The sequence below is a fragment of the Phyllopteryx taeniolatus genome, chromosome 17 (assembly GCF_024500385.1).
Source record: "Phyllopteryx taeniolatus isolate TA_2022b chromosome 17, UOR_Ptae_1.2, whole genome shotgun sequence".
NCBI classification, from domain to species: domain Eukaryota; kingdom Metazoa; phylum Chordata; class Actinopteri; order Syngnathiformes; family Syngnathidae; genus Phyllopteryx; species Phyllopteryx taeniolatus.
In genome coordinates, this window is record NC_084518.1 from 1,543,188 (window position 1) to 1,569,429 (window position 26,242).

At 42.6% G+C, this 26,242-nt stretch overlaps 3 protein-coding genes across 12 annotated transcripts in view; 2 read left to right on the plus strand and 1 right to left on the minus strand.

Moving 5' to 3' along the window:
• LOC133467616 (uncharacterized) overlaps positions 1-7,589 on the minus strand; it is an 11,764-nt gene extending 4,175 nt beyond the window's left edge. The window contains exon 1 of the mRNA XM_061752669.1: positions 7,504-7,589. The gene's annotated coding sequence lies outside the window, so the exon portion shown is untranslated. The remainder of the gene's footprint in view (positions 1-7,503) is intronic.
• epd (ependymin) lies at positions 1,754-3,907 on the plus strand. Of its 2 annotated transcripts, XM_061751745.1 has the most exons (6): positions 1,807-1,969; positions 2,057-2,088; positions 2,170-2,307; positions 2,390-2,576; positions 3,265-3,346; positions 3,424-3,907. In XM_061751745.1, the coding sequence occupies exons 1-6, from the start codon at positions 1,894-1,896 to the stop codon at positions 3,548-3,550; spliced, it is 642 nt and encodes a 213-aa protein (XP_061607729.1). In that variant the 5' UTR covers positions 1,807-1,893; the 3' UTR covers positions 3,551-3,907. The 2 variants fall into 2 exon arrangements, with proteins under 2 accessions (XP_061607728.1, XP_061607729.1); XM_061751744.1 differs by lacking the exon at positions 2,057-2,088 and having other exon boundaries at positions 1,754-1,969.
• On the plus strand, positions 6,289-26,131 carry thoc2 (THO complex 2). 9 transcript variants are annotated; one of them, XM_061751730.1, is made up of 40 exons: positions 6,336-6,353; positions 6,730-6,843; positions 8,553-8,608; positions 8,875-8,966; positions 9,087-9,138; positions 9,222-9,292; positions 10,181-10,302; positions 10,387-10,520; positions 11,662-11,822; positions 12,011-12,103; positions 12,807-12,962; positions 13,144-13,316; positions 13,418-13,613; positions 13,701-13,739; positions 13,840-13,970; positions 14,359-14,460; positions 14,708-14,792; positions 15,082-15,175; positions 15,285-15,365; positions 15,479-15,575; positions 15,799-15,916; positions 16,033-16,212; positions 16,388-16,552; positions 16,640-16,915; positions 17,116-17,257; positions 17,406-17,563; positions 17,668-17,796; positions 17,902-18,033; positions 18,130-18,314; positions 18,765-18,940; positions 19,044-19,143; positions 20,023-20,405; positions 20,489-20,547; positions 22,024-22,059; positions 23,917-24,048; positions 24,154-24,220; positions 24,291-24,433; positions 25,006-25,082; positions 25,240-25,286; positions 25,365-26,131. In XM_061751730.1, the coding sequence occupies exons 2-39, from the start codon at positions 6,779-6,781 to the stop codon at positions 25,265-25,267; spliced, it is 4,686 nt and encodes a 1,561-aa protein (XP_061607714.1). In that variant the 5' UTR covers positions 6,336-6,353; positions 6,730-6,778; the 3' UTR covers positions 25,268-25,286; positions 25,365-26,131. The 9 variants fall into 9 exon arrangements, 7 of the variants coding, with proteins under 7 accessions (XP_061607718.1, XP_061607714.1, XP_061607713.1 ...); XM_061751729.1 differs by having other exon boundaries at positions 25,368-26,131; XM_061751733.1 differs by having other exon boundaries at positions 25,006-25,081; positions 25,245-25,286.
• Positions 26,132-26,242: the final 111 nt, after the last annotated feature.

Here is a 26,242-nt window from a genome sequence, read left to right on the forward strand (position 1 = left end):
GAAGGGCTTCCCTCATTTTCATAATCTCCGCCCCCAGTGCTCCCTTGAAAGCAAATTTCCCTCGTGACGTAGCGTGTTATTCTCAGTCTCACTCTTGGTTTTGTGATGCATTTCCTTCCCATTTTTCCTTTTCACACTTTATTGCGCAACTTCCCTTACTGTGCTGTGGTCAAGTTGTCATTCATTTCATTGCACTAATAATCAATCACATGAGCATGACAAAATAATCGCAGTGATTTAAGCAAAGGAGATTTTCAAAATGTAATGTGTGTATGTACTGCTTGTTCGGAGCTCATCTTTTTTCTTGATTTGGTTCCCGTGTTTAATAGTATGCCATTGTTTCCTACATACTTAAGGGAACTGACTGACTCATTAACCAAAACCTAAATTTTCAATTCTTAAACTCTTTCATCGCATTTTAATTCTTCAAATAAGTATGACCACACAAAGATTTTGATTAAATATGAAGCAAAAAAAAAAAGGAGCATCCATCTCCCAATATTTTAATTAAGGTTATCACCAGGTGGAGTGAGTATTTTATTTTCATAATGGCTATGAATCCATCATTTTTGATGTCGATTAATTCATAACCTCACAGCTATAAAACCAAACAAACATAACAAAGCTCAAACTGTTGAAAATATCTTGTTGTTGTTGTTGTTGTTTTTTTTAATACAAAAGTTTTCAGCATGCATTAAGACGCAGGAGATGTAAGCAATCATGATGATGATGTCACTTTTTCACAGAAAAAAGTGCACCACCTTGTTGGCCGGGACAAGGCGACACCGGGAGGGACGCAATGTTGAGCAGAATAACAAACGACAGCTGCACCGACTTTGGACAACAACACAGTCTGGAATAACAAAGGACTGTTACGCAAACTTCGGACAACAACACATTCCTGACCTAACTTGTGCTGTTGGTGGGGTGAAAATGGCTCCTATTTGTATTATCAAAGTTCTTTTTAGCAATTAAAGGTTAAATCCCAAATATAAAATGGTATTCTATTTAATATCCATCCATCCATCCATCCATCCATTTTTTTAGCGCGCTCGACCTCACTCGGGTCGCAGGTGAGCCGGATCCTATCCCGGCTGACCTTGCGCGTACACCCTGAACCGGTCGCCAGCAAGGCAACGAACCGCCGTTCGCGCTCGCCTTCACACCGAAGGACAATTTGGAGTCTTCAGTGATCCAAGGATACATAATTGCATGATGCTCTCTTTAATACAGCCGTAAAGCAGTTGGTGCCTTGCTCATGGGCAAATAAGCAGTGCTCATGAAATAAAGATTACTGATTTTTTTTTTTTTTTGCTGTAGTAAGTATACAATTATTGGTCAATTCATTTATCTGTTACAAGTGAAGAAAGATGCAACTTGAGCACAGATTTTCTGCCAAAATGACAAGAACAAACCCACTCAGCAAGAAACTCTTTATTTGGTTTTGTGGGTTACATAAAGTGATGCGCCGGGCCGGATCTGGCCCCCAGGCCATGTGTTTGACACCATTGCATTAACAAATTGCTAAATTCATTGTTATCTGACAATGAAAATTCAGAGCCAGTACTCCATAATCTTTACCGATCCAAATTCAGCATATCCCAAATGTGCTTGCGATAAATGCCGATAAATACGACAATCAAACACTGACGAGCAGCTGAATAAATCAAGCGAAGAAAAGAAATGTAACAAATGCTTTTTTTCCCAAAGGCCACCTCCTGCTGGAACGGAGCAGGGGACTTGTTTTGAAAGCTGGCTGTTTGACGTCATGTCGGGGTACGCCTGGTCCTTTCAAAAGCTGCTCGAGGGGCGCACAGGAAGGCAGATGCGTTTTTGGCTTGTTTTGGGCCGTCCTTTTTCACTTCATCGGTCGGCTTTTGGAGGGGGGAAAAAATGTATACAGCTGTTCTGCTCTTTGTCTTCATGTGCTGGACCGCCACTGCCCACGCAGACCACCATCAGCCTTGTCGTAAGAATTTCACTTGACATCTTTCCGTGTCAAATGTGTTTCACTGAAGTGAGTTTTGTCATTGAAATGGGGGGGAATGCGTTTCAGGGTCACCCAATATGACAGGATACGTTTCGGTGGTGAGTGCTAATCTTTGATTTTGGACACCAAAATGTTTTTGGAAGCACTGAACCATGTGTTTTTCTCTTGGATGAGAGCAGATGGGACAGAGGGCTGAAACAAGAGCAGCTGGACCGTTCACGTACGACTCCACGAACAAGAAACTCCGGCTCCAGTCTAACTCAAGCCAGCCCTGGAACGTTACCTTGGACCTGGACCTCTTGGTCTTCTTTGAGGAGGTAATGGCTTTGTCAACCCAGCCAATGCCACCACATCTACTTGACCTTCTTTAATTTGTCTGTCACTCTTTTATGATACCAGGGGATTTTATACAAGATCGACAGCAAAAACCAGAGCTGCGAGAAGAAGTCGCTGCAATGCACAAAGAACCCTTTCGCGCTTCCCAGTGACGCCACCTTCATGTCCACAATGACCTCTGGGAGTGTCTCCATTGAGGGGGAAGGCCTGAAATTTCAAATTTGGACAACGCCAACACCAGGCTTTAAAGGTAGGGACAAGACACTGACAAGACAGTTAGCTTAGGTTCACGGAAGACGACATTTCCCGCAGTTGGGAATGTGAGTGCGAATGCTCTCAGAAAACAGGTGTGCTTTTATCAGCGGTGGAACTCTGGGCCAATGACGTAATTTTCCTCTGACCGGTATCGGCTGAAAAAGAACTTTTACATTTTTTTAAAACATTTTAACAGAGCTGTCTTCATACAGCAGTCTACGCGTCTGCCCTGCTGCCACAAACTTGCGCCCTGTCGCGGGAGACGCGTGTCTTAAAAATGGCCACTAGCTTATCCGCAGCTAATTAAGGGAGAAGATGTGGAAACATTTCGCTCGCGCGGCCAAAAGTCAGGGCAAGCCGAACGATACGCCAAAGTAAACTTAGTCTGCAGAGCCGCACGAACCGCAGAAAGCAACCGTACGGCCGAACAGATGGCCGAGCGGCATCGTCAGAGTTCAAAGAGTGACCGGTTAGCAAATGCGATGAATTTAAATGACAAAAGTGAATTCTTTTGTGTCAAGAATTTGTTTTCTGGTGATTCGGTGTTTTGCACGTGGGTCCTGCTGTATTTAACACTTGACGCATTAACCAGCACGATCATCACGATTCTTATTGACTATTCTAAATTGGATCGTTCAATAGAGTCTCAATGTATTAACTTGACTTGTCTTTGTCTTTTTAAGGCCAGAACATCATGTGCCTAACCATGGGGTGTCTGCCACTAAGTACAATCTACGTGACAGAATCTTCCGTGTTCATATTCAGGTATGGCTACATGTTTTGTGGCATCCATATTTCGCTTCAAAGAAATGTCTCCTCATTATTCATGTTTTCCCTCCCAGCAACATGAACGTTGAACTGGAGATCAAGGATCCTGATCTCCTTGTAGTGCCTTCCTTTTGCCAAGGATTGCCTGCGGAGGAGACCCCAGAAGGGACAGTATATGGCTTCTATGATGAATTCCTGTAAATTCAGGCAAAGGTTGCGGCCAAGTGTCCCGTCAGAATGTTTCTCTTCTTTTTACGTGCAACTTTAATACTTTGCATTGCAACTGTTTCACCTTCCCCTCCTCTAAGCTGAAAGAAATCACACTGTATACATGTAAAGGATGAAATGACATATATAATTAATCATGATTAATAACTGCTTTCACATTGGTCTTGCTTCCAAAAACCTTCACCATATGAATAAGTGTCAGTGGTTTCAACTAGACCTTGCTTGTTTGTTTTTGGGGGGTAATTCAATGAAATACAAGTTTAAGAAGAATGCAACTGCACTGCATGACTGTTCTCTGTCTTCAGTTAATAAAACAGCAAATAGACTGACTGAACGATGTAAGGTTGCTACAATGTGAAATGTTTGTATCAGTATGTTACATTTTGCTTGTTATCCTTATGAGGTTCTGGGTTCGAATCTCGGTTCCGGTCTTGTGCGTGTGGAGTTTTCATGTTCTCCCCGTGCTTCCTCCCACATTCCAGAAACATGCAGGCAGCGTGCTGCATTCATTGGGCTTCTAACGGTCGAAATTGTCCGTAGATTTCGGTGTGAGTGTGCGTCCTATTTGTCAATCTATCACGTATCAGTCCATCGATCCATCCATTTCTAGGATCTAGCGCAGAGGTGGACACGTGCCACGTTTGAGTTTTAAAATGAACCGATGAGCCAGATCATTTGCAATCAGATTAAAAAAAAAAAAGTTGAAAGGTATACGAATATGGCGGCACGGTGGCCGACTGGTTAGAGCGTCAGCCTCACAGTTCTGAGGTGCGGGGTTCAATCCCCGTCCCCGCCTGTGTGGAGTTTGCATGTTCTCCCCGTGCCTGCGTGGGTTTTCTCCGGGCACTCCGGTTTCCTCCCACATCCCAAAAAACATGCATTAATTGGAGACTCTAAATTGCCCGTAGGCATGACTGTGAGTGCGAATGGTTGTTAGTTTCTATGTGCCCTGCGATTGGCTGGCAACCAGTTCAGGGTGTACCCTGCCTCCTGCCTGATGACAGCTGGGATAGGCTCCAGCACGCCCGCGACCCTAGTGAGGAGAAGCGGCTCAGAAAATGGATGGAGGGTATACGAATATATGTAAAATACTTCATTTGAGTCATATGATCGTAATCATTCTCTTTTTTTGTAATTTGATTTATAATCAATTTGATAATAATGAATGAACCCGTCATTTGACCAAACCAATACAAAATTGATAAATGAATATGTAAATTCTTCGTTTTTTCAATTTACAGTAAATCAGTTATTGTAACAAATTATTTTGTTCCATAATAAATGAATAAATGTAAACTACTGTATACTACAATTGTTTTAATAATAAAACAATAATTCCTAATATTTTTATGTAATTATTTCTAATTAATGTAATTAAACATAGATCTGAAGACTAGCAACGGCAGCACGTCGTAGCAGCCTGGCTAACCAACGTGGCGGCCATGTTGGGGAGGTCGATGTTCCCGTCAAAGGCAAGGCATGAACATTGAAATTAAGTCGCAACTTGCTTATTTCTCAAACGATCTTCATGAAGTTTACTTTATTTGTCAGCGCCAAAGTTTGTAATATATCAATACAGAACACTTGAAAAAAAAGCTCACAAAAATATTTTTACTTGTGAACGGTTACTCCCAGGTGGGCAAACTTGAACGCAGGTCCTCAGAACTGTGAGGCAGATGTGCTAACCATTCGCCCACAAATTATCATTTTGTTTGAAATTATTTAGTGCCACAAGCAGCTTTGGCGCTGATCCGGTGTGCGTAATACATGTCGGAAAATACATTTAATTGAGACTAGTGCTGTCACTATCGATTATTTTTTAGAAAGTATTATTCCACTGATTAAAATCATGGTTTCCAATTATCGTTTTTTAAATTTGGTTTTGTTAAATGATTAAACAAAACCAAATAAACAACAATCAAGCAATATCACACGAGAACTGCACTCTCCAATTGTTTTGAAACTGAGAGCTACATCTTGTGTACTGATTAATACGAAGAGCTATAGTTTGATATCCTCATCTGAGGCTGCTTCAGGTTCAACTACATGTGAATTACAGGATCTTCCAGTGCAAATAATGGTTATGTTTGTAATAGATAATTTCCATAAACTTATTCTGAATCAGTCACTGGTTTGGTCTCTAACATGCCAGAAAAGAGGGGAAAATGTTGATCATTGTTTTCCAAAGTAAAAGAAGATTTTTGCAAATGTTTAATTTTGAATAAACACCCAAGGTAGTGTGAATTGGCACGACAAACACAAAAAAAGTTGTTTTCCCAGGGGAAGTGCGGCGCAGTGCGCGAGGTTTGCCAACTGGTTCCATGGCGAGCCGATGAGTCTGCCATTGGTTTTGGGGGCACACTGCCGCAGTCGTGCTGATTACTTTACAATCACCCAAACAATACGACGAGCGGCTTCACAAGCGGAAGTTGTTTGACGTCACATTAGCATCATACCGCTTTCCTAGAATATGATCTAATCCCTTTTGATAACTTCCCAAATGTATTAGCCATTACGTGTCACTATCATCCCCTCTGATAACTCCCCGAAAGTATGAGCATTAGCCGTCATTTGTCACTGTCATCCCCTCTGATAACTCCCCCAAAGTATGAGCATTAGCCATCATTTGTCGCCGTGTTTGCGTTTGCAATGAGACTGCGACCATCCAGTATGGCGCCGGTGGTGACAAGTACCCGGATGTAGTCACGTGCCAATGAAGGTCGATACTGTTTTGCAGTCAGCTACTGGAAATGTACATAGATGTGTATGCTTACATGTATGTATTTGTTAACATTCAATTTGTGTTTCTATTCACTTTCATCCAACAAAGTGCCATAGGTATTTAGTTATATTTTGCTGATGTTATATGTTGACCATTTAACAGAACAGGGACCGTCACAAGTATTTACTGCACTTGTGTATGCCAATTAAGCAGACCTCCAAATGAGCACACGTTCACTACGTTTTTACTTGAAGTTAGTGTTTGTCTTTGTAGCATTCGGTGGGCGTCTTTGTGAGAGAGGCGCTACACGTCCCGCCGTGCATCTGTTGTTGTTGTTGTTGTGTGTGCGTGCGGGTGCTAGCCGCAGTAGCATCGGCTAGGCTAGACTAGGCTAGGCTAGCTGACCGAAGCTAAACATTTGACCCCGCAGCGAATGTGCGCTGAGCGACAAGAAGACATCCGGGCGGCGTGCATGGAAGATGGCGACACTTATCCTCCCTGGTGAATGGGTCAAGAATTGGGAGAAATCGGGAAAACACGAATTGTGAGTGGTCCAACTTGAGCTCAGTTTAAAACAAAATAATAATAAAAAAAAAAAAAACTCGCCTACTGCAACGCTTGATGGTGTATGAAATGTATTTGTGCGGCTAGCTGCCAGGACAGTTGTTCATGTTGCTAATGCTAACAGTTCAACGACCGCGATTAAACCAAGTGTGCTTGTTGTGGATACAAAATGGGCAATCTAACTGGCCCATTATTATCCCATTGGGCGGGGGTGATAATTAACCTCGGAGGATGTTAGCTAACTATATTTGCTTGTCTGCCATTCGCGTTCACGTAGGAGCTCATCAAAGTGTAAACACGATGGCTAGTGAAGCTAGGCTAGTTAGCAGCCGTGCAGCCCGCTCGCATTTTGCGAATTGAAATACAAATTGTACCACTGGTAGGACGTCAACTGTGAATCTAGAATCAGCACACAGATGTCAAACGTACAGTTTGGCAATTGACGTGTAATAGAAATTGAAGTAAGCGTCTATAACACGACGGAGCTTGACGGAAGCCTAGCATGGTCCAATGCCTTGCGAAACTTTCGAAGTGATGGGACATATTGAATCGAGTTAAATCCAGCTTAACTAGTGGACGTTACGCAAAGCAAACGTCGACTGAATCGTCGAAAAAAATGGGACATGCTTCACTTCCTTACCTCGAATTTGCTTTCAGCAGCCAGTCAGTTTATTGCAAGCCGATTGCATGTTTGTTGCAAACATTTCCATGCCGATTAGCAATTGCTCAAGCAGCACCTAATTTTGTGGTTGAAACGTCCGTAAATGCAACGGAATTAATTGAGGTGTACCTCGCCACGTTCGCATGCAATTCTGCTGGTCGCCGAAGGCCTGTGGAAATTGAAGGCCACAAATTGACATCGTTGTATTCGATGGCTAAAATGCATGCGTGTAGTTGTTACTGTTTTGTTAGACTACTGCTCGCCCGAAGTGGTCGCCAGCCAATTGCAGGACGCATATGACACTATTCCAACTCTCGTCCATCCGGGATACAGAATTACATTACTTGGGTTCTGTCAAATGCAAATGCTTTTGTTACCGTGACAACCTTCTGGAGACTCCAAGAATCCCTCAACAGTAGATGATGTTCACCCCTGTGCGTCCAGACTGCAAATGAATGGGGCTTGTGCAAAGCCACCACTGGCCAATTTAACCATAAAGTGTTTATTCAAATATTTTCACTTGTAGAGGCAGCACTTCATCACCAAGCCGCTGCTATTGTTTTGTATGTGGAAGTTCCCCAAAAACTGTTAGGATTTGAAAGCTCTTTGCAGTTAGCACACTTCTAATTTCACTCTTCTTGCTCTTTTATTGTATACGTATTTGTCCCTGTCAAGGCAAAACGCTCAGCAGCAGGTTCCTGCCAGTTCGGTGCATAACGCTTGGAGTTCAATCCTGTCTTCACATGCCATTTCAAATTGCACTTGCACAAACCGCTTCTTTGTGAACGTTCATCAGCCCTGTATGAATTGTTTTCTCGCAGATGAACACCTTGCATACGAGTAGCATCTCCCAGCAGTATCACTGTGTTTGAAGCTTGGCACCTTGTGAATTGATGAACATGAATTTGTAGTTGATTGTTCACTGGATAAGGCATGCAGTTTATTTGCAAAGCGTGGTTAACTATAATCACTTGACATTCACCTAAGTATTATGTGTTCCTGACCTTTTTTCCCTTATCCCCCTATAGCGTGCAACTCTGCAAAAGACTAACAGAGAAAATAGATCATGGATGTCAGATAAAAGGTAACTTTTGTTTGAGTTTCCATTGCTTTGAGATAGCTGGATGAGCTCGGCATTTGTCAATGTATTATTCACATTTCTTTCTGTTAATACACAATAATAAATTAAGTGGTGAAAAAAAACAAAAAAACGACGACGACCCAGCAGTAGGACATCTATAAGTAGCGATTTAGGGCTCCAGTAAAAACTGCAATCTCTGAATCCTTTTGGTTTCTGGTGCGAGGCAACATGACTTTCAGAGAAACGATCTTGTCTGTTGAACCACTCAGATGTCCAGGCGGCCTTATATGAGCTCTGCTGGCAAGGTGTACAGGGCAACCTCAAGTTGGACCTCGTCGCCAGCGTCCTCGGCGAGATGATGGTACGTTCTTTTGTTTTTGTTTGTTTCGCTGGTGTGGTAGATGCTAGAAACATCTGCAGTCACTTTGTGTGGGGATTTGGTTTTCACAGTTAATATTTTGTTGTTTTGCTTTGCTTACAGGAACTGCGCGATGACATGCCATCGATTTTAGCTGATGTCTTTAGTGTTCTAGGTAATGTTAGGTTAATTATTAAGTAAGCATGCCTAAAGTACTGAATTAGGCCCATTTTTAAAAATGTCTTTTCTCCATCACAGATTTAGAGACCGTTGCACTGGAAGAAAAACACAAGCGTGACCATTACATCCAGTTAGTGGGCGCATGTTTGGTAAGAATTGTATTTTGTGCTACAATATGGATGTTTACATGAAGACAAAATCCTAGACCTAGTGGTTTTTAATATGTGAAGCCACCTTTCCCCTGCGGGGTTGCTCGAAGATTTAAGGGGAGGTGAAGCAGCTTATACGAGAGAGAACAAACGTTTTTAGCCTTTGAATCCCACTTTAGATATGTTAAAGGCAAACAGGGTGAAATAGGGGAGGCCCCAGGAATAGACTGAAGACATACAGTAGCTCGTATGATTTTCATAGAATGAAATTGCCCTTGTTGCTGCAGTTATATACCGGACTGTGGACATTTCGTTCCAATGTGCTGGCAGGGAGACTTGGCTGCTGTGATTGAAACTTGTACTATCCACTACCTTGTTGTAGAACTGGAAGAATAATTGATTTAATATGGTCACATTGTTTGTTTTTTTAAAATAATAAAACGGATTTCCTCCTTTTGTAGACAGGCTAATTGTTTTGTGCCAAAAACCTTTAAAACGAGGCAATTTATGTACCTGGAGTGCGATATACTTCATGCAGGATTTTTTTTCTTTTTTTTTTTTTTTGAAGCAGCACCTTTTATTTATGTTACGTTAAGTGACGGTTTTGTTTCTACATATTGTCAAAGAGAATATTTTCATTGATTGATGTTAACTTGTCAAACATTTCAAATGTATTAAAATGTTGTTTTAAATGGCCACTTTTTCTAGTTTTGACAAATGATTCTGTCATTTGTTTTTTTCTTGAAGGGAGAAAAATGGATTGAAAAGGGATTTTTTTTGGGGGGGGTGGGGGGGGATTTTATTTTAAGGCAGTATCGCTCATTGTTACGTTGTTTTCACATATTATTGTCCAGAATAATTGAAGTCCTGAACGCTGGTATTTTTCAGATTTTTGTTCCAGATGCCATCTTAAAAGAGCGTCTGGATCCAGAAACACTTGAATCTCTTGGACTTATCAAACAAGCCCATCAATTTAATCAAAAGATCGTCAAGATCAAGACAAAACTATTGTAAGGAAGGTATACACATTTGAGGAATTGCGAAAAATATTTTGAGTCTGCTAATTCTGCTTAATGTATGCTGACTCTTCTCAGTTACAAGCAACAGAAGTTCAACTTGTTAAGGGAGGAAAACGAGGGCTACGCCAAACTAATCACAGAGCTTGGCCAAGACCTGTCTGGCAACATCACCAGCCACATTGTATTGGAAAGCATCAAGTCTCTCATAGGTACACAACAAACATTTTTTCCTTTTAGACTGACTAACGTGAGTGTGTTACATGTATACGAATGTCAAGGGTACTCATTTGTCCAGGGGTGTTTTAAGTCAGATGCTGCGACGTTATTGGCGCTCAGCATGCTATCAAAAAGCTTGGATTTGTCCAGCCCCAAATGACAGAGCTGAAGTTGAAACCCGATGCCGCCAAATTCTGAAAGTAAACAAAAGCAAGAGCTGCAACGTCTCTACTGTTGCGGCCCAGAATAACTTGTTTGCATTATCATTTATTTTGTACATTTGTTATAGTGCCCACACCACTTTTCCTTATTATTATCACGACACTAGAAAAATGTGCACATAAGAAGCTCGATTACATATGCCATAAACTTCTTAAACCGCCCACTTATTCCATTGCAACATGCGTCCAATTTTTTGTCTTGAGTTTGTTGTCACATTTGTGTCGGGCCAATTATATATTACTCGTGCACTCACTGGAGTAGTCTCGCCACGCTGCACTATTTGCATATCTGTTGTTGACCAATACTGGCCACTCATGCTAGAGTAGCATCTGCACCACTTGCACGCTGACCGAGGAGTACCTGCAACATTTGCACTGTTGACATTGTCCAAGATTATCGCACTACTAGTCACTTTAAACTACGTCCCTTCCTTGAAGTCTCGGCACCCTTTGCACAATGGTCATTGCACCGGACTATTGCTATATTAGTCATCCAAACTGCTCTAATTGCTAGAGGACTCTGCACCTTTTTGCACCATTGTCAAAAAAATTGTACCAGCATTACCAGATTGCAAGCAACCTTTTTTTGCTCAGCGACTGTTTTTCTCAATGTCTTTATGTCTCCAAAGTGTTCTCTGTCAATTGACTGTCTGTTGTCGTACTAGAGCGGCTCCAACTACCCGAGACAAATTCCTTGTGTTTTTTTGGACATCCTTGGCAAAACAAAGATGATTCTGATTTTGATCATTTAATGTGGCTCAATGGAACTATTGTAACGTTCTTATTAATGTTCTGTTAAAATGTGTTTTGTAACTTGAGTTGAAAGACAACACACACACACATGATTTCCAACTGTTTTGTGTTTCTGTTATGCCTCCCAAATGATGCCACCTATTTTCTTTCCTGCAAACAGGCTGTTTCAATTTAGATCCTAACCGTGTTTTGGACATCATCCTGGAGGTGTATGAGAGCCGATCAGACCAAGATGATTTCTTCCTGTCCCTCATCAAGTCCTACATGTGCGAGGCACTGACTCTCTGCCACATCCTTGGCTTTAAGTTCAAATTTTATCAGGTAAGAACATTTGGAGGCAGGATAAAGTATAACCTTTTTAAATTGAGTTGTCATTTTGCCATGCAATATTTAATATTTTGTTACCTAATTATTGTTTTACCTGAAAGCAGCCCCAAAGTTGAATTCTAAAGGGCAATTAATCATTGTATTTGTCATGTTATGGATTTATCCTTTTGTTTTGCTTTCAGGAACCAAATGAGGAAACCCCTAAGTCACTATACCACATTGCTGCTGCTCTACTTCATCATAACCTGATAGAATTGGAAGATCTCTATGTGCATGTAAGAAAAAGGAACGGCCCCAGTACTGTAGTTCAATTGCGATATTATGTTTTATTTTAATTTTACGACAGACTAAGTGAATTATGTCAAATATAAACATTTGAAATAGAATATAATCCAATTTATTTCAATTCTGGCAATTCATTAGTCTAATTATTTGCAATATTAATAGTAGTCAAGTACCGTATTTTCACGTCCATAGGGCGCACCGTATTAAAAGGCGCAGGCGTGATAAAACATACGGTCGCATGCATGCATGCTAAAACGATGTTTTTAAAAAGGCAGCCGGAGCAAAAGTGAGTTCGGTTGTACTTTATTGAAGTATTTAACAATGTACTCACGTTTTTTTTTTTTTAATCAATCCTCATCCACAAATCCATCAAAGTCCTCATCTTCTGTATCCGAAATGAACAGCTGGGCAAGTTCTCCATCAAACACGTCAGGTTCGAGTCACTCTCGTTGCCGTGCCAAAGCTCAAACAAGCATCCACAATCCATTCACAAATTGTCTTCGTAAAGCTGTGTTCATCACACAACAACATTTATAGATGTTGGAACTCGGTGCACACATAAGGCGCGCCGCATTATAAGGCGCCCCGTCCATTTTGGAGAAAATGGAAGACTTTTCAGTGCGCTTTATGGTCGTGGAGATACGGTCATCAATTTCTTGAAAAGTCTTCTTGACCCCTTCTCTGTCATTCCAGCTTTTGCCACTAGATTCCGCCATTGTGGAGGAACACAAACTCGTTATTTCAGAGGCCAAGCAGATTGCTCGCAAGCTGGTCATGGTTGTCGTGCCTTCGGACAAAAGTGAAGACAAGGAAAAAGAGAAAGAAAAGGAGGAAGAGAAGATTGCGCAGGTATTGGTCCCTTTGCATCAATTTGTATTTCTTTATATTGATCATAACATGTCCAGTTTTCTGTTCACTTAATGCTTTGTGTATGAAGTGTATACAAAGTGAGTTTTGCTCTACTTGCCAGATTGTGACATATTTAATACTCCTAATGATATGCTCAATTCTTGTGTTTGTGCGGCCGTAGCCACCTGATAACCAGAAGCTCGGTTTGCTGGAAGCACTTCTCGGGATTGGAGACTGGCACCATGCACAGAGCATAATGGACCAGATGCCTTCCTTCTATGCTACTTCTCACAAGTTCATTGCACTGGCACTCTGTCAGCTGTTGCATCTGACTGTGGAGCCTCTTTACCGAACGTACGATTTCTTCGGATCGTGTTTCACTTCCTGCGTCAAGTTCACTGGCGTTCTGTAAGACATGGTAGCCAATGTGAACACATTTGACCTGTTTCTCTCAGGGCTGGCCTCCCGAAAGGCGCACGGGGATGTGTGATGCATCCACTGAAGAATAAGCGGGCCCCCAAGCCTGCAGAGAGCTTTGAAGACTTGCGCAGGGAAACATTCAGCATGCTCGGCTACCTGGGTCCTCATCTCGCGCATGACCCCATCCTCTTCGCCAAGATTGTGCGCCTTGGCAAGGCATTCATGAAAGAGGTACACGAATTGCGTCACTACATTCCTGCATGCAAACTCAAGCCTCATCTGGACATAGGCACCTATTGCATATCATTTGTTTTACAGTACCAGTGCAGTGAGGGCTTGGATATAAAAGATACAATGGTTTGTATGAAAATGACCTTCTAATTACAATGTCTTAAGCGTTCCAGGTATTGTTCAAGTGAAGTTGTCGTTGCTTATGCTCACTGTTTCTTGGTTCCAGGAAACACTATTGAGTTGTTTCCTGAGCATTGCAGACCAAGTGTTACTCCCATCCCTCTCGCTGATGGAGTGTAATGCGTGTATGTCTGAGGAGCTGTGGGGTTTCTTTAAGCTTTTTCCCTACCATCACAGGTGAGCGCACTCGTCAGTCAGTACATTTGTTACGCAAGCGAGGTGTCAGTAAACCCCCAGGCAGTCCTGCAGGAGGCTGTTCACTGGCTGTCAAGGAAATGGAAGCCGTGCTTCAAAGCGTTTATACCACTGTGTCAAGCCTTCGCTATAAATTGACGAGAATACAAGTTGAGAGCGAAATTTGCTGCACCAATTTACTCCTCTGTGGCAGCTTTGAAATGTTTGTTACATTCTTTGGTGTTTGCGTGTAGTTTCACGCAGTGCAGACATTTAGGGGACCCATTTGTAGCACTGTTTGACATTATACCAATTATTATTATTATTATTATTATTATTTTATTTTTTTTGGAAGCATCTGTTCTAAATCCCCCTATTTCTTTTTCTCCAGGTACCGCCTGTATGGACAATGGAAAAATGAAACCTATTCCAGCCACCCCCTGCTGGTAAAAGTCAAAGCTCAGACTGTGGAAGGGGCTCGATACATTATGAAGTAGGTCCCTTTTTGAATGGAGCTTTTTGAAACTTGAACATTTTCCTTACAGGATTAATCGGGTGTATTTATTTTTACTTGAAAAAACTTACATCCACGTTTTCCAGACTGCTGCATGATATCACTTTCCCCTTTATATTCATCGAAAGCGGAATTGTGAATTAATAGTGGTGAACTCTGCAGGAATGCCTTTGCGTCTCTTTTGTTTGCTACAGTTTGTCATTTCATGAGGATTTTCTTTGTCTAGGCGCTTGACCAAAGAGAATGTGAAACAATCTGGAAGGCAGATTGGCAAGCTAAGCCACAGCAACCCCACCATCCTTTTTGATTATGTAAGTGTGTTTCGTTAATTGTTTTGATATTTGAATGATTGTCTTTGAATTACCACAAAGCATTTAAAACTTGAGGATGTAGTGTATCATTCAGAACTTGCAACCCCCAACTCAAACATGCTCTGTAAAATACTCAAGAATGAATTGATTTGTGCTTCACTGGTGTACGTGAAGGTCGAAATGTGAAGTCATAGTAAAGGTCGTCGTGAAAAGAATAACTTTTCGTCGATTTGTATGGGGTATTATTGCCATCAATTCAATGGTGTCGTGAGATCTGTTGTTTTCTTAGATGCTGTCACAGATCCAGTGGTACGATAACCTCATTGGTCCAGTGGTGGATTCCCTGAAATACCTCACATCCCTCAACTACGATGTCTTGGCCTGTATCCTCCACTGTTTAACTGGCAGGCTGTGACTGCTTTTGTGTTGTGCATATCAAAGGTTGTTATTTGCAGATTGGGAGGGCTGTTTCTCTTAATCCCAAATGTTCAGATTGCATTATCGAAGCTCTGGCCAATCCCGAGAAGGAGAAGATGAAGCATGACGACACCACAATCTCATCGTGGCTACAAAGTACGGGTCTTACATGGAACGGCATTCTGTCCCTATACATCAGTTAATTGAAGAGAAACTATGTCAGGTTTATTGAGTACCTAACACTCCTCCTGTTCCATCTGTCAAACAAGGCCTGGCAAGTTTGTGTGGAGCTGTGTTCAGGAAATATCCAATTGAATTGGCTGGTCTTCTTCAGTATGTCACCAATCAGCTAAAAGCAGGGAAAAGGTCAGTTGGATGGAAATGCAGTAACCCCCTTCATGTTGTTTTGCATCTACTCTCTTTAAAAGTCCCAACACAGTTGTCGCCTCAAATGTGATCCATGATTTGCACTTGATGACATTTTATGAATATATTTGAATTCAGTGTTGTTAAAAAAAGTATTTATATAGACGCACAAGCTTTTTTGATGTATATTTTAAATTTATATTGGATGTTTGTCTTTCTGCAGTTTTGACCTGCTGATCCTGAAGGAAGTGGTGCAGAAAATGGCTGGCATAGAAGTCACAGATGAAATGACATCAGAGCAGCTTGAAGCAATGACAGGAGGGGAACAACTCAAAGCTGAGGTAGAGACTAATTCATGTCCGTGAGCTTTGTTTTATCCGGACCGGTCCATTGCTTTGCAATCGACTCCCCTGTATTTGTCGTAATGATTGTGATAACCCCTGCACTCTGCCCACAGGGTGGCTACTTTGGTCAGATCAGGAACACTAAAAAGTCATCCCAACGTCTTAAGGATGTGCTACTTGATCATGAACTGGCCCTGCCGCTTTGCGTACTCATGGTACAGCAAAGAAATGGTGTGGTGTTCCTAGAAAGTGGAGACAAAGATCTCAAACTGGTCGGCCACTTGTACGACCAGGTATGTGCTCTCTGCTAATGTATTACTTTGGATGGTCAAATAGTCGTATTAGGTTTTAGGATAAGAGCGTTGTTTAGCTCCAAAGAGATGTGCTTTTATAAAGAGAGTGGGTCAATTAAATTTGCACATGCTGTAGATGGCAATTTATTTTCAACTGTCAACTGTTGTCCTGCAGTGCCATGACACACTGGTGCAGTTTGGTGGCTTCCTGGCCTCCAACCTCAGCACAGAGGACTACATCAAGCGTGTTCCCGCCATTGACGTCCTTTGTAACCAGTTCCATACGCCACACGATGCTGCGTTCTTCCTTTCTCGGCCAATGTACGCCCATCAAATATCGGTGAGTGGATGTTCTTTCGTGAGTGGCTGTTTCTGTTCATTGAACTCAAGACAGTAGTGATCTGGTCCCACTGTTCTCTTCTTTCAGTCCAAATATGACGAGCTGAAGAAAGCAGAGAAAGGCAGCCGGCAGCAGCAGAAGGTGCAGAAGTACGTGGCAGCTTGCGAACAAGTAATGACGCCAGTGCACGAGGCAGTGATGTCCCTCCATCCAGCCCGTGTTTGGGAAGACCTCCGCCCCCAGTTCTATGCCACCTTCTGGTCTCTTACCATGTATGACCTGGCGGTGCCCCATGCGGCCTATGAGCGTGAGGTCAACAAGCTCAAGGCCCAGATCAAAGCCATTGACGAGAATCCTGAAATCGTGAGTCATTGCTTCATTGGCCACATGACACACAATTACTGTATTGGCATTTTGCACTTGACTGAGTCTTTGTACAGTCACAATCTTACCACTCTTCTACCATTGTAAAGGCAATAATAGAGGGGGGAAAAAATTGCAACCTTTACTGTGCATAAAGCCTTTGGCAATAGTGTCAAATGTCTGCTTTCCCTCCACTGCAGCCTATGAATAAGAAAAAGAAAGAGAAGGAACGCTGCACCGCTCTGCAGGAAAAACTGCAGGAGGAGGAGAAAAAGCAACAGGAGCACGTTCAAAGGGTGCTCCATCGCCTCAAACTGGAGAAAGACAAATGGTTGATGACCAGTAAGTATTCTGTAATGCATCTCTATGCGGCCTATGTAGTGTGTTTCCATCTGTGCAACCGCTCACAGATCAGCATCTGTTAATGAAGTATGATGTTATCGTCCTGCCTCCTTTCTTTGTTAATAATACATTACATATTATTTGACAGAATCGACCAAGAATGAGACCATAACGAAGTTCCTGCAGCTGTGTCTGTTCCCTCGCTGCATCTTCTCTTCCATCGACGCGGTTTACTGTGCCCGTTTTGTCGAGCTAGTTCACCAACAGATGACGCCCAACTTCTGCACTCTGCTGTGCTACGACAGGGTAAGACAAATAGTTGCGGAATCCTTGTATCTCCAAAACCATCACTTTTCAGGACTGTGATTGACTTAGCTCAGTTGTCTAAGCATGCACCTTTTGCTCTACAGGTGTTCTCGGCAATCATTTACACTGTGGCCAGTTGTACGGAAAATGAGTCTCACCGATACGGGCGCTTCCTCTGCTGCATGCTCGAGACGGTGACCCGTTGGCACAGCGATCGTGCCGTCTATGAGAAGGTGTGGTCCCACCTTCAGTAGTGACAACTCCTTTTTTTATATTGATATATATAATCTACATCAACGCAGACATGAATCTATCTTAACCCTTGTGGTCTTGTCCAGGAGTGTGGAAATTACCCCGGCTTCCTGACTATTTTGCGAGCCTCAGGCTTCGATGGAGGCCAACAAGCCAATCCGCTCGATTATGAGAACTTCAGGCATGTGGTGCACAAATGGCATTACATGTTGACAAAAGTAAGCCACCTTCAATTTTCAAAAATGTACTCTTGTGGTGATCATGAGCAGTTAAATGTACTCCCTAATGTATGCCTGTCTCTGTGTTCCATCTAGGCTTCAGTACACTGCCTGGAAACTGGAGATTACACCCACATTCGAAACATCCTTATTGTTCTCATCAAAATCCTGCCATGTTACCCCAAGGTTTTGAATCTGGGCCAAGCGCTGGAGTACCGTGTCCACAAGATCTGCGTTAAGGAGAAGGAGAAGAGGCCAGACCTCTATGCCTTAGCGATGGGGTAACATAGCATTGTGTGCAGTTCAGCGCTCTGAGGCGCTTTCAATTTTAGAGTAACGTGAGGTTTAGTACTGTGATGCTGTTCACTTGGGTGATGACGTGGCCCATTCATTTGTCTTGAAGAAACCCTATACTCACACACAACGAAACTTAGTGGATGTTCCACCGTCAGCAATATTGATAGGAACTGAAATATTTTCCACACCAATCAGTGCAAATAGTTATTTATCTCAACCTCAAATCAGCAGTAAAATGTATTTGGTCTGGATGCAAGATGATGCATACACGCATTATAGAGAAAGTGTGATCAATAAGTTATACTGAAGGGATGAATTTATATAGGACAACTAATGAAATAGGGATCCCGTCCCATGAGGTTTTTCACAATGTGAGACAACCAAAAGCTCTGTGTCTTCCATCTCTTCCATGGGAATCCTTTTACATTTTGCAGCTATTCAGGTCGATTGAAAAGCCAGAAGGTGCGCATGGTTCCTGAGAATGAGTTTCACCATAAAGAGCCACCAGCGCGCAATGTCACTCCTGCCAGTCAGCAGAATGGACCCGGCACCACGGGCAAGCCTGCCACAGCCATGATGAAGGGAGAGGATGGCTTCTCAGAAGATGGTGGTGAGTGAATGGAAGTTGGCGTTATTCTGACGAGAGCAGTGCATTTCAGCCATTTCTAACCTCCAATAACGTGGTAAAAACACTCTGGCTTGTTTGGCTGCAGACCGGGGGAAGGATAAATCTCAGACTACCAAACCAGTAAACAAAGCCAACACTGCAGCAGCTAAAGTGACCACCAGCAATGGGAATGGTGCTCTTAACAGGTGAGCACATCAAAGTCTAGCAAAGTGCTCCAGACCTCACCGCTATGATGTTGACTAAGCCTCTATTCTACTCGTGATTGTGTGCAAGTCTGTGCTCACAAACGCCCGTGTTCATAGACAAATCGGTTTATGAACACAATTTTCGGACAGCTATTTTTTTGCTTCGGTTGACAAACGGTCACAGTGTCCCGTATTTCATGTACAGATATGTTTATTTTTGCTGTAAATTAGCCCTCTACGGCTCCCGAAAAAGTGCAAAGTTCAAGTGATTGTGCTGTTAGGAAGCACCTGGAACGTGTTTCGGCGACGGCCACTCGGCGGCTCTGGGCGAGTAGCGCCATGTCTATATATATATATATATATATATATATTTTTTTTTTTTTCATCAAATATTTTATTTACATTTTTTTGAAGAGGTGTAAATGAAAGTTCCGTTCCCACGACTGACGAAAGGCATTGGCCGATCAGTCACTTCTGACGCACCTAACGGTGCGCCGAAGTACAGCGAAGTGTGATTTTGCAACATAAAAATCGCGCGAGACAACCGTCCGTCCCTACCGCAGCTGCGATGTGAGCGAGTCGTCCGGCCAAAGGCTCCCAATTTGCTCCGCTCGCTCAAGCCTGCCAGCGGGTTGTGCCGTGCTGCGCCGTTAGCTCCTTGCTGGGCGTCTGCACGCGCAAAGGCTTGGTTCTGGTGCCGGAACAGCGTAATTCTATTTCCAGTCATTTTAATTGGAAAAATTGTTGCAGTACATGAACAGTCAACTTCAGTTTGTGAATTGAGGTTCCCCACAGTGTTAGAGGTCCATTGGATACTGGTGATTCAGCAAAATATCGTGCGAAGCATTAAAGGAAAATAATAATCAAATGTCTTTCCAGCATCAAAACCATAAAAGAGCGGGACGACAAAGAGAAGAGTGGCAAGGACAAAAAAGAGAAAAAGGAAAAGACACCAGGCACCACTCCCGAAACAAAGGCAGAAGCCCGCCGAGAAAAGCTGAGAGAGGAGAGAGCAGGAAAAGATGAGCGGGCGGTTCGTGAGGGTAAGGAGAAGACACCCAAGGCAGACCGAGACAAAGTCAAGGCTGAGGAGAAGAACAAAGATGACAAGACCAAAGCAGGCAACGGGGAGTCCGTGGAGCCTTCCAGAGAGCGCGATGCCATCAAGGAGTCGAAGAGCAAGGAGAAAGGAGACAGGAGCGCAGTGGCCGGCTGCCGCAAGTCCCCAGTTCCCAGATCAGACGTAGCTGATACTGAGAGGGGTAACGTATTCCATACAGCTTATGAAATCAATCATTTTAGGTGTGTAGGCATGCCCTTAAAGTAAGCCCTTTTCTCGTTTCAGATCACAAAAGACGAAAGCTCGACAGTCACTCTTCTCCATCCCACTCCTCGTCTGTTAAGGTTAGTATGGCTTGAGGAAGGCTGTGCCCATTACTTCTCTCTCTGCCGGAGCGTTCCCTGCCGTTGCACATTCCAGCACCCCTGAAGATCACCGAGGAGAGTTTCGCCAAACGCAGGCTGCGTGGCATCCGGAAAGCCCCACCAAATCCATGAGAGCTGGACATTGGCAGAATCATTTTTTGCAGAATTGGGAGAAAACCCCTGAAGGACCTAGCAAAGAAAATTTGTAAATATTGAGTATTTTCATAGTGAAATATTTATCTATTTTCATACTAATGGAAGGAGTCAGTGTGCCTTGGGAAGAAAACCTATTTTGTACGCATTTCTGTATTCCTGGTGGATTTTTTTCTCTTTTTTTGTACTTTTTTTTTTTTTTTTTTTTTACCTTTGAGGAAAATGGCGTGGCAATTCATTATTTTTTTCCAAACTTAAGAGTTTGCAACGTTCCTGTTTTGTTTTTTTTGGTGAGCTGAGAAGATTTCTGGATTCCTACGATGAAAGCATATCGTTCCCCCCCCCTCATCATTGCCAAATCCAGCAGAGAGCGGGATGTTGTTCTGCTGACGGAGTGCCTCTTTGCTGGTGCTGATTGATCAGCCTCCCTCCTGTGATCGCTGTATGATCAGTCCTCCCCCGTATGAGAGTCATTTGGTCCCGACAGCCTCTGCAGCCCCGCCCTGACGACGACACCCATCAGCATCCGCATCAGCAGCCACACTACCTCCTGGCAAGCATTCCACGGAGCCACCAGCAGCTGAGATCAACAAAGATGATGAATGTCATGGTCTTGAATCAGCCAAAAAATGCTGCGGAAAATAAGCCTGCCTCTACAACAAAGACAGGCTGCACCCGTGAGGGAACATCTGGAGCTTTGCCCAATCTGCTGGGAGCTTGTGATAGGTCTATATTTAACCTTCCACCAGAGAAATAGGCTCCCTGTGTCATATCCTGAACTGTAAGTGACAGCCACAGCTATCTCTGTAGGGATGTAGTCTCATGCACACGCACGCACACACACACACACACACACGCGTGAGTGTGCACACACACTGATTTTCTTGCACTCCTAGAGATACAGAGATTCATCTTATACACACGCACATGACCACCAGTAGCACTTTTGATGTACAGTATTCTTACACATGATTTATATAGTATGCTGCCTCAGATCAGTCATGTTTTGCATTAATGACACTAGTTGTTATTTAATACATGCTCAGGGTTTTCTATCAAATATTTGCAATCCACATGATGAGCCAATTGTCTCTCCTCTATGTGATAACCATGTCAAAGCCCAAGTCCTTTAAGGTCAGAGGTCAAGGGAGCAGTACGCAGTTGGTCCGGCCAGCAGAGTCACCCCTCCCCCCCCAACCCCTCCCCGCAACACCTTCCAAATCCTATCTTCCGACACTCTACTGCTGTCTGACAACCTCCTCCCAAACCTCCCTCATCTGTCATCTCCATTCATCCCTACAGGACAATAGCAACGATCCCAAGGAGTCCGCATCCAAGGTTTGAACCTCATCTACTTCTGTCGCTCTCGCTTCTCCCTTATTTGTGTCAGATCACACGTGCATCAGAGAAATTCACGCGCGTACTTGGTGCAGGGATTTATTTATTGCCTTAATAAGTCCACGAGCTACTGATTCCACCACCACCATAATTTAATTCTGCAGCAAATCATTCAGATTTCTTCATTATTATTGCATCATGAACAGTTGAAACCAGTAGTTTACATATACTATGTCAGTCCTCAGTCTGACATGAAATCAGACTATACTTTTCCTGGTTTAGCTTATGTAGGAGTAATTAAAATTAACCAGCTCAGGGCCAGAATAATGAGAGATTTCTTTTTTTAAGACAGTTTTTCATGACTTTCTTCAAAGTCAGAAGTTTGCATACATTTCATTCGTTTTTGGTACCATTGCCTTTGAACTGTATGACTGGTCAAACATTTTGGATCTCTTTCCACAAGCTTCTCACAATAGTTGACAGGAATTCTGGCCTTTTCCTCCTGACAGAACTGCTGTAACTTAGCCAAGTTTGTAGGCCGCCTTGCTCGCACATGCTTTTTCTGGTCTGCCCATAAATTTTCAATAGTATTGAGATCAGAGGTTTGCGATGGCCACTCTAAAACGTTGACTTTATCCTCAAGCCACTTTTTAACCAGTTCGGCAGTTTGCTTCAGGTCATTGGTCATTTTGGAAGACCCATTTGGGCCGAACCTTTAAATTCCTGTCTGATGTCTTGAGATTTTGCTTCAGTATTTCAGCAATGTTCTTTCCTTATGATGCCAACTATTTTGTGACGTTCACCAGTTCCTCCTGCAGCAAAACAATCCCACAACATGATGATGTCACCCCCGTATTTCACAGTTGGGATGGTATTCTTAGGCTTGCGAGCGTCCCTCTTTTTCTTCCGAACGTAACGATGCTCATGAGACTCCAGAGCAGGAGATGGTCAACACGCCATGTCCAGACTGCCAATCAATCTCAAAGACACCGCCGTCTAATTTAATCGCATTTGTAATTTCGTTTGTGGAGGCAGCACTTCATCACCGAGATGGTTAATTCCACTTTGTCAATTAGTGTAGATCTGTCCATGTGGCGCATGCAGCGGACATCGTCAAGCACAAATACATTTTTTTAAGGGTCACTGTAGTGCAATTGCTCACCTGTACATGTGTGATATTTTATTGGCCTTGTAAGCCAATTGATTTAATTGTGGCAGCAATGGCTCACAGTAGGTCAACTGGGCTCTTGTTCTTAGCAGAAAAGAAAAGAAAAACCTTACCTTATCTGTTTAAAACAAGCCACAGTGAGTTTTATGACATCAATTCATAAATACCACCCTTAGCCTGATAAATCGCTAATGCACACACTCATAAAAACATCGACGGGAACAAATGGAAGTGGAACGTTTAGAAAAAAATTCTATAACTACAGTACTGTCGTTTAAAGCATCACTGCACTGAATTCTGGGTACCCATAATGCTTTTTGCTGACTACATTGCCAAGACCGTCAGTGTGAGGAACGGTGCAAATGGCTAGGCCAGGAAAATCGGCTGTTCGCGTCATTCAAGCAGGGCATGTGTTTGTGTTATGTATGTGGATGACGGCCTCAAGTGGACGAAAAAAAAATACCTGCGCCTCGCAAAAGTGTAGTTTCACAAATTTGGCACAGACAATAGGCAAATAAAAGTGAATTGTCCAATAGCTGCTGAGTGATTTTAACATTGTGACACTCACATATTCTCCCTGTGTTTATTTCAAACATGTGGACGCTAGTCACCAACCTCAATATTTAAGATGCATGCATTAAGATATTTGCTCTTTGTTTTCCTCTGTCTGGGTCTAATTGTCATTGCAGCACCACCTCAACTACAATTCAGTAGCACGGTCCAAAAGCAGAGAGAGGGAGCTGGAGAAGAACGAACTTGAGAATGCGGTTGGCCGATGCAAAGAGAAGAAAGAAGAAAAGGAGCGCAAAGAGAGGAAGAGAGTCAGTATCTTTAAAGACATTTCATCCATCTTATTTGAAAAGAGGTTTTTTTTCTACACGCTTGGCCCACTTTTGCCAATGGACACCTTGCTGTTCGTCTGTCAGGACGTCGGTGTCGGTGAGCGTGAGGTCAGCCTCGAACCCAAACGCAGAAAGGACGAGAACGGAACCAGTAAGTTGTCGGATCTGTCTTACAAGTAGAGCCACAAACTTAATTTAACAAGGGAACGTTCTCTCCTCAGACTCCTCCAAAAACAGCCAGTGCGAGAGTCCTTGCGACTCTCCGCTCTCGGTGGAGAAAGAGAAGAGCAAGAGATCCAAATCTTCCAGCAAAGAGAAGGGCGACTCCGCCAAGCCCGAGCGAACGTCTACCGGAGGAAAAAAGGTCATTTGGGCTTTCTCCCCCATTGTGTGCCGCACAAAACTATGAACTACTGTTCATTGGCACTTCCAGTTGAAGTTGCCTGTGAAACTAAACAAAAGAGGAGAATTGCAAAAATGTTTGTAATTAAAATAGCACAATTGGCTTGAATTCTCATAGCCTAATGCTAACACATTATGGGAAACATCATACATGGGCTAACGAATAGCATGTTATGACGCTTAATGTAAGGGATATTTGAACACAAGCGGTATTTGAACTGGTTAATTGCGTTCTCTGTTCCTATAGTTTTATATACCGTAATTTCTCGTGTATAATGCACACCCATGTATAATACGCACCCCCAAAGTTGACCTCAAAATTCTGCGTAATGCATTTTTACAAGGCATGATTTTGCTTACCCATATGATCAAGACATGAAGTATTTATCTGTATTTGGTTAGTTTCTTCAAAGAATTGTGGTGGTTCATTGGAGGCTGAATTGAGACAAATGAACCATACAACTGTATTTCTTCAATATTTCCCGTTTTCTTTGAGCGGATGTGTGTGACCTTGTCCATGTTGATGTGGCGCAGGAATCCCGACACGATAAAGACAAGTCTGAAAAGAAAGAGAAGCGGGACAGCAGCGGAGGAAAGGAGGAGAAAAAACAATATCCTTAACAACCCCTGCGTGTGTGCTTTTTTTCGCAGCGTGACAACTTACAGGACGCCGCCCTTCTTTTTTCTTGGTTTTGTTCTCCAACGTTGTAAAGCGTCCGCTGATTTCAGTGTGTTATGTCGCTTGCGATTTTCCCTTAACACTCACACCCATAAGTCCTCTGACAAGCACAGATGATGTGCGCTGCTCAGTCAAGGTAAGATGCTTTCTTTGTCCCGACAAAGTATGCGGCGTTGACGTCTTCTCCGTCCCCTCTGCTCCGTGTTTCCACCAGCAGACCTGGGAAAGTTGTGCTTTTAGCTGCAAGACTTCAACTACACCTCCATTTGTGCTTTGTTGACTTTATGGCCGACCTCCATTCCTACCCGTTTTTCATCTTCTTTTTTTGGGGGGGTTCAATTAAATCCCCTCCCATTAGCTATCTGCTGGACTCGAGAAAATAAATTGGAATATCTTAATCCATAAATCTTCAATGTGAGCAAAATGTTTTGCCCTATTGACAATGTTATTTAGTGAAGTTACTGTAAGAAATGACCTTGTAGCATCTGATTATGGATTTGTTATTGTCTTGAAAATGTCTATCTTTTTGCCTCCAGGCTTTGCTTTGGCACATTTTATTGGCGTTATGCTTTCCATCCTCATTAACCTCATATCCCGCTGAGATATTTTTATTTATTTAGTGCCACCTTTTAATCCCCGTTAGACAAGACCTTAAGTGATGAAAATGTTTTTTGTTTTTTTTTTAAGGACCAGTTTGTATATTGTGTACAATAATAAAGAAGGTAACATGGAGTTCAAGTTATTTCTTTTTTGTTCCCTATATCGCAGTGTTTCCGTTTGTGGTTGTGTCAATCAGGTTTCACATAATTTATAAAAGGAAAAAAATGGCAGGTGACTTGAAATAGAGTTGTATGGTATGAATGCAGAAACTTTGTTCCCCAAAATGGAAAATACTTTGGAGATTTTATCTGCTGTACTCAATGAGTGTTTTTTAATTTGTTTTTTTAAACACAAAAAAATAAATTGTTTTCCTATAGTGTGTCACTTTGGTATGGTCTCTTCCTTTCCTCTTTATGCTCTACTTTGGGTTATTTCATTGATTTTGAAGGCTTCTTTATACAGACATTACAATGGATTATGAAGGCCTTTTGT

What these genes read in the sequence shown, in the direction of transcription:
- epd (XM_061751744.1), top strand. Translation starts at nt 1,769, where the DNA reads ATGTCGGGGTACGCCTGGTCCTTTCAAAAGCTGCTCGAGGGGCGCACA. An exon ending in TCTTGGTCTTCTTTGAGGAG is followed by an intron (nt 2,308 to 2,389) that starts GTAATGGCTTTG and finishes TTATGATACCAG; the next exon opens with GGGATTTTATACAAGATCGA. An exon ending in TCTTCCGTGTTCATATTCAG is followed by an intron (nt 3,347 to 3,423) that starts GTATGGCTACAT and finishes TTTCCCTCCCAG; the next exon opens with CAACATGAACGTTGAACTGG.
- thoc2 (XM_061751728.1), top strand. Translation starts at nt 6,779, where the DNA reads ATGGCGACACTTATCCTCCCTGGTGAATGGGTCAAGAATTGGGAGAAA. An exon ending in AAATCGGGAAAACACGAATT is followed by an intron (nt 6,844 to 8,552) that starts GTGAGTGGTCCA and finishes ATCCCCCTATAG; the next exon opens with CGTGCAACTCTGCAAAAGAC. An exon ending in GTGGAGCCTCTTTACCGAAC is followed by an intron (nt 13,317 to 13,417) that starts GTACGATTTCTT and finishes TGTTTCTCTCAG; the next exon opens with GGCTGGCCTCCCGAAAGGCG.